At 36.2% G+C, this 7770-nt stretch overlaps 1 protein-coding gene across 1 annotated transcript; it reads left to right on the plus strand.

The window, feature by feature from the left end:
- The first annotated feature begins 1387 nt into the window (after nt 1–1387).
- On the plus strand, nt 1388–3016 carry LOC129748305 (phenoloxidase-activating factor 2-like). The gene is made up of 4 exons (XM_055742853.1): nt 1388–1482; nt 1557–1630; nt 1701–2127; nt 2194–3016. Exons 1-4 carry the CDS (start codon nt 1411–1413, stop codon nt 2773–2775), a joined length of 1155 nt encoding a protein of 384 aa, XP_055598828.1. The 5' UTR covers nt 1388–1410; the 3' UTR covers nt 2776–3016.
- The last annotated feature ends 4754 nt before the right edge of the window (nt 3017–7770 follow it).

The raw sequence follows: 7770 nt of genomic DNA on the forward strand, positions 1-7770 counted from the left end.
ACCGGAAATCCGAGATGAGGGCTGTGCACGTTGATGATGTTAATGTTGAAGAACCGGTCCTTGATCCGGTACATTCGTGGGACTATCGTGCACTACCCGATCACGCACTTCTGCATATTCTTCTCACTATAAAAGCTGTTCCAAGCTCGTTTGTGTTGCCGCAGTTCTGTTAGATAGTATAAGGTTGCCAGATTGCCCGGTTTTATCCGTTTTTGCCAGGATATTTGATATAAAATTTTAAAACAGTCCGCCCGGCCTGGTTGCCACGGGAAGGTTGAGAATCGGAGTTATAAGATAAAAGGTGATATTATCACTTCCCTAAGGTTTGGTATATGGGGTCTCGACAAAGTTGTAGTCAGGAAACTTGACTATTAGACCATATTGTTTTGACATGGAACTGGAATATTACTAAAGATAGTTGTTTTAATAGTGATGAGAATATGAAATAACAGTAAAATCATTGAAAAGGTAAACAAATAAAAAAACTGGAAACATTCAAAGCCGATTGCTGCTGCCTGTTGTTCCCTAGAGAATCGGCAGAGCGACAATGCGAAGTCAATGTAAACAAGATTCAAAAGCGAGAGCGGATTCGCATCTTTTAAGTCGATCTTTCAAGCTCACTACCTGGTGTATCAGAAGTGATTGAGACACTTACTGATACAAGATACAATTCGAAAATCTACTCACTCACTCACTCAAACTCAATCAATGCGGCCTTGCATCGGTTCATACTGCCTGCATACTTTCTGGCAAAGCAGCAGAAACATATGTTCATACGTACTGCCTGCGTGTTTGAATGGCTATTTTGGTCCGACCCAACAACAGCAACAACAAAGCTAGATCTATCAGGCAGACAGCATTCGATCATCGATCAGTAAACGAGTGAGTGAGTGAGTGATTGAGCAAGAAAAGTTATTGACTGAAAAAGTAAACTGAAAATCAGGTAGCTCCTCAGTCAGTTGAGAATTCCAACTGGAGAAGAAACGTCTCTCTTTCAAATTTTATTTCTTTGATTCTTGAAGCAGCGCTGTCGAACACAATCTTTGCCCCGCTGGGAGATAAACCAACCGACAATTTAGATTTTGCTTTCGCTGTTGAAAACGTTTCGGTGTCTCTCATGAGAATTGAGTGATTTTCGGAACACTGATTTCAAGTTATTTCTAAAATGAAAGTAAAGTCCCAGTCATCTAATAATTCAAAATTTGGAAATGCTAATCTTTAAAAAAAAATGGTTCTTGATACCCCATGATAGTAGATATAAAAAATTCTTACATATCAAATCAACCATTTTTTCTTCATTGAATAGTTATTTAAAATATTTTTTAAGATTTCAATAGTTTTCTTCAGAAGTAAATGTAAAGCAAGTATTTATAAGCTTGAGCTGATGCTGTAACATCTCAGTGCAGAGCAATGGCTCAATCAATTCGTTTGGTTTTGATTATAGCATGTTTGCAAGGATTTATATACATCGTTCATAGCAAGGTTTGTAATGTTTGACCATGATAAGGGGAAGCCAAAGATCATTATAACATATTCTTTTCTAATGTAATCTACAGTGTGACGGCAAATGCGTTCCCCTCGCCGAGTGTAAAAGCAATGATTTTGGTGGTGAAAACTTTTTTGATCTTCGGTAAGCATAACTACAAAAGGATAAACATGAAACTTCTAAAACTAAACGATGAACAATTAATTCACAATAGGGCTGGAATAGATGACGAAGTAGAGGTTGATTGTGATCATTATCTGGAAGTCTGTTGCGATATCGAGGATGTGGTTACTACATCGAGGCCGATTGATCCAGTCTCAGCAGCGCCAAGAGAACCCCCACCAAGTGGAGGCCCCCCAACGATTGAAAACTGTGGTAAGCGAAACGGTCATGGAGCTGGATTTAGAATTAAAAACGCCCAAAACGAGGCCGAGTTTGGTGAGTTTCCCTGGATGGTTGCCATTTCCTCCGGAAATGGATTTGATGACAGCGATAGCAAATACATTTGCGGAGGATCGCTTATCAGGGGTGATGTTGTGTTAACTGCTGCACACTGCGTTGTAAATCGAACTACAGAAAAACTGACTGTGAGAGCTGGAGAGTGGGACACGAAAACTACCAATGAAATCCTTCCATATCAGGTGAAATATATGAGAGTATTTTTGTTTCCTAAAAGTAGTTAATTTTCCTTAACTCTATCTTCACAGGATCTTCTTGTAACAAAAATTGTTGTTCACGAAAATTATAATCCAGTTTTTCATTTCAATAATATCGCTCTCCTGTATCTGGAGCGGGAATTCGATGCAGACGAACATGTTCAGTTAATCTGCTTGCCACCGCAAGGGAAGCAGTTTGATGGACAAAACTGTGTGGCCACCGGCTGGGGAAAGGACAATTTCTATTCCGAAAATTATCAGGTGATTCTGAAAAAGGTTGAACTTCCGGTTTGGACCAAAGAAAAATGTCAGGCTGACCTGAGAAAAACTCGCTTGGGCCCGAGATTTGCTCTGCATAATAGCTTTACGTGCGCAGGGGGAGAGGAAGGCAAGGACACTTGTACCGGTGATGGCGGCTCTCCTTTAGTCTGCGAAGATGTCGATCAACCGAATAAGTATTACCAGGCAGGAATTGTAGCCTGGGGCGTTGGATGTGGGCAGGCAGGAGTTCCCGGGGTGTACACCAAAAATAGTTTGTACACCAATTGGATACAGCAACAGCTTGAAGTTAGAAACTCCGACAACCTCAACTCCGACAAACTCAACTCCGACAACCCCAACTACGACTACTAACAAGCACCTCTTTGCTTATGTGGCAAGCTTAGTAAAACTCTAGGGATTGATTTTAAAGCTAACCAACGAACGAGAAAGCAAAATGCTGCTCTTGATGATAAAATACTACACGAATATATATTTAAGTGGACTGAAAGGATTTCAAATCAATGTATGTACCCGAGCAGACTTAATTTTGCTATCATGCCTTGAATGTAAAGTTTGGGATTATTTTGCCTGAATAAATGAGACTTTCCGTAAACGGATTCTTGTATCATGTCAAGTGTAGGTTTCACTGAAACCTTAATGATACCTTGCTTAGCCAACGTGTCAATTGTAGTTTTAAGGACATAATGATGCCACTTCAAGGTATTATTCAAATTCCAAATTTGAATATTCGATTTAGTTTTATAGTAATATCCATTAAATTCATTGCTATTATTACTTTTTTCTTGAACATCGAAATGACAATGAATGATTGAAATTTAGGTCACGCTCATGATGCCTAGTTTTGATATTAATGAAAATAAAGTCCGCTCTTTACTGATCATGACTAAATTTGAAGTTTGTTTCCAATACGATTCAAGTTTTAATTTTTCATTTTATCGCAAAAAGAGGAAACACCGTATCACGATATCAATTCGATGTCACTTTTTCACTCAATGAAATTACCTACTTAACCGACAATAGAATACAGTTTCTAGTTTACCATTCCCACCCTATTCTTTTTCCTTTTCCATCAAAGCGATGGAGTATAAAACTAAAAAAAAACGGTCAAATGGAAGACGGCCAATGCAGTGCGTTTTTTGGTAATTGCCTATGACAGAATTTTCGTTTGCCAATCGACTCAGATGGTGCACTGGGTAAGGTATCGGGCTGACGAGCCGAGGTGAAATGTTGTTGTGATTTCGATTCTCACTATATTTTTTGATAAATTTTCCAATAGGATGAAAATCTTGTAAAATGTTTTTCTTGTTTTCTTTTTTTTTTTGTTTCGATTATAGTCGTTTTAACATCTTTATGTCATTTTTGGCTTATATCAACGATGCATTTGGCGCACAGTTAGGCCGGAACAAATATAAATTTCTTCTTTTGTCAACCACATTTATCAAATATCCGAAAAATTGCAAGTCTAATAAACTTTTAAATGCTTTATTTTATTCTTGATGTTGCGCGGTATGGTTCGCTGGTTAATTTGCTCCGTGTTTTCATTTGTAGAAAAAGGAAATATTTCGTGAATGTGATCCAAATAGTGCGGAAATGGTGGAGTGCTATATAGAATAACGCGTTTCGTATCTGGAAGTGTAAATTTTGCCCACAAAAGAACGCTTCTTGAGCATAACCCAGTGAAAATTTAGGAAAAATAGCTAAAGCTATCGCGCAAATCGTGTGACACACGCCGTTATAGGTGTGCGTGTGGAATTAAATGAGATGCAAATCGGGAAAAATCGGTCACCAATAATTTACTCGTGTCGGTTTGATTTTGTTAGAGAGAGGGAAAAAGTGTATATCAATTCGTATCAGGGGGTTGAATGCTGATTGAAAAGTTGTGAAAGGTGGTCTGTTACAAGGAAAGAGAATTGACCAAATTTAAGTTGTGCGTTGAAAAAACTCGCGTTTGTATTTTCCTCTGCCGGGTATCGCAGGAGGCGGTGAAATAGGAATTTTAAAGAAAAGAGATGGTAAAGTGACTCGCATTCGCAACAGTGTGTGAAAGAAAGAGAAACGCAGTGATTCAGCACCGATGGCAATTGAAAAATAAAGTTGTAGATGGGTGTGTGAGTGGAAGATATCGACGAACTGTTGGTGTCGGAATGACAACAGTTGGTATTGCGGCAGAAAAAGTGTCCTACATCCACATGGGATTAGCAATAGCAGAAAAAGCTGTTGAAATTGTTCCTGTTGAATTTTTGTATCGTGTTAAACTTGGAAAATGAAGCGTGAGAGAATCGCAGGCATATGTATTAGTACCTGTACCCTGTTCTCATCTAATTTTTTCTAGAATATTTGAAATTTTTGAATTTTTTTTGTAGCTTGTGTGTTTTGAATATTTGGAACATTTGGAAACTGATAGATTGGAAATTTGGATCATTGGAAAAAAGTTTATCACTTAGGAACATAATAAAAGATATTATCTCTAACACCAAAGCACGTTTCAGAATTTTGGAAAAATATAGAATTTATTTTTGAAAGAATATGAAGCTTTGATAATTGGAAGAAAAATTTTAGTATGAATACTTGAATTTGAAAAAATTGGACGGTTTGTGAAAAGTTTGAAATTCAGAATTTCTAGAATACTTAGAAACTAGGAAATATGAAAATTATGATAAATTATCCTCAAACTCTAACCAAACAATTCATTTACAGAGAGTTCAACAGGTAATTGACTGTAATTGTAAATATTTTTATAAAGTATATTATGGGGTATGGGGGGCTCTATCCGGGCACCCAATGGAAGCAATTCTTGAGGAGAGCATTGGGCTACCTCACCAGCAAGGGATCGTGGAAAAAGTGCGGGTCCGTCTCCCCACCCAGTGGAGCGCTTAGCTTTATAACGGCTCGAATCAAACGTTATATAATTTTATTATGTTCTTTCGGTGGAGACAATTTTATCCTTTCCCTGCTTAGAAATGTAAGTTCCTCTGCTTACATTTCTTATCCCTTGAAATAGTTCACTCAAAGGCATTCGGATTTATAAAGTTGATGAATCTTGATCAAGTTATAAAGCAAAAGTTGCTCGCTGCTACTGGCTGTGCCTTGCTAGCTGGGTGGTAGAAATACATACATACATTTATTTTATTGGGTTAGTCGATGGAAAATTGCTTGATTTATGGGTTTTCTGTAGAGATGTACCGAATAGTGGTATTCGGCGAACGGCCGAATACCGAATATTGACCTTTTCAACTATTCGGCCAAACGAATATTCGGCCGAATATTCGGTCGAATATACTGTTGAATTTTCAATAAAAATTCAAAAGCGATAATTTCTATTTCCTTCTATTTCTTCCATCTTACTGCCCTTCATGTTTTTGAGTCGACTATTTTCAACCAGATGATGTATTACAAGATCTCTTTCAAGTAGGGGTATCTCTGACTTGAAAAATTTCATCAATAACTGAAAGGACATTAGATGACTTGTCACTTCAAGGGCGTTTATCACCAAAGAGATGGGTTCCTCTAAAATCTGAGAAAAAAAAAACACGTCGAAACTGGTGCCAAGTAATTTAAAATAACTTTGATATCTAATTAGATGAGAGAAGTATTCGAGCAGGATTTCTTCAAAATAATTGTTAAAAAGTACGATGATTTTTATCAGTCTGTGCGTTAACCTTATGCCATGACATACTTTCAATCACACGGTTGGGAAAATCAGAACAATTTTAGGAAAAATTTGAAAAAAAACGGGCAAATCTGAACCAAATCAAGGAAAAAACATACAATAGGAAAGTGAAATTAAATAACTTAAAATTATATGTTTTCATTGAAACGCATGAGCAGTATACAAATCGTATCTAAGGATTACAAAAACATTTATGTTCATTTTGAAATTGTTTTAAAACCGTTTTTGAACACAAAATCTTGAAATTTAAAAAAAAAATCAATTTTTTTATTTAATTTAGCCAATTATTAGAATAAAGCCGGGCAAAATCCAGGAGGTTTTGACCAATATCTGAGCATCCCGGCCAGATTTGACTTATCTTGAATTCTTTATTGGATTTATGGGTGAGCCCGGATATTTCAAGAGCATTTTCTTGTACGATCTTCAGTGAAAGATACACAGATACACCTAAGATGCTTAACTGAAACCATTAGTTTTTGATGATTCTGTATCTTTTACAACATTATTTTGGGCTGTTCTATAAATTATCCAAATTCATTAGAAAAAAATTGACAATAATGTTATTGTTTAAATTTGAAAAGTAAGTATTCGGCCTATTCGGCCTATTCGGCCGAATACTTGGCTCAACTATTCGGTGAGCCGAATATTCGGCTTAACGGTTTTTAGGCGGTATTCGGCGCCGAATATTCGGCCAACCGAATATTCGGTACATCTCTAGTCAAAACACATTGTTTTTTAATTGTGTGCTATAAATTTGCATAGTGTTCTAAACAGATAAAATAACTACTTAAGTTATCGATCAAAGTTTGAACTCACCCCTCAGTATGGTGTATCGGCAAAAAGTTTGGGATTATGCAAAACATGCAATTTAATTTCGTGCATATCTCTGTCATCAAACAACGTATAGCTTATCTGAAAAGTTATATTTAATGCTCATGAGTTGTTTTCGCTTTTTGGATATTTAGTGAATTTTTTTTTCAGACTAACTTCGTTGAAACTTTAGCTATAGTTTGATCATTTTTAAATAATGTTCACCAAGTAAATGGTATGTTCAATAAATACGTGCAATCTTGTTTGGACCATAACTTTATTATCTTACGAGTTATTGCAGATCGGTTTGGCTTCATGTTTGATGATCAACATATCTCGATCCTTGACTTGAGCATTTAAGTGTTAAATTGCTTTGGGGCCGTTCAGATACCATGTTGACAGGAAAAAAACGAGGTTTTTACCCCCATCTCCCTCTCCGTGCACAAGTGTGGAAATTTGGCAACCCCTACTCCCATCCTTCAGAAGTTCACCTGGACAGATTCGATTTTTGTTGAATACTTCTAACACTACATTTCCATTTCATAATTTATTTTTCATTGCAAGCTCCGATTTGTACAGAATGCATCTCAATTTGAGATTCTCAAAAGCTTATATTTTTATTTGAATTAAACACATCAAAACTGTCTTGACAATTTAAATTAAAAAAATACATTATAATTTCAGAAAACTTTTTTTAAATAGTTTCTCATTTTAAAAAGTTTTTGAAAAAAATGAGCTATGATTGTATTTGCCTTGACGTAGCAAAAATGATCGATTTTGATTTATTGATATAAAACGATTCTTCTTAATTCAAACTATATTTGATAATTTTGCAGATATTTAGAATTTTAATTTACATACTTTTA

This window comes from Uranotaenia lowii, chromosome 2 (assembly GCF_029784155.1).
Source record: "Uranotaenia lowii strain MFRU-FL chromosome 2, ASM2978415v1, whole genome shotgun sequence".
NCBI lineage: Eukaryota > Metazoa > Arthropoda > Insecta > Diptera > Culicidae > Uranotaenia > Uranotaenia lowii.

Coding starts and splice junctions, on each gene's coding strand:
- LOC129748305 (XM_055742853.1), top strand. CDS start 1,411: ATGGCTCAATCAATTCGTTTGGTTTTGATTATAGCATGTTTGCAAGGA. Junction 1,483..1,556: donor TATACATCGTTCATAGCAAG/GTTTGTAATGTT, acceptor TGTAATCTACAG/TGTGACGGCAAATGCGTTCC. Junction 1,631..1,700: donor GAAAACTTTTTTGATCTTCG/GTAAGCATAACT, acceptor AATTCACAATAG/GGCTGGAATAGATGACGAAG.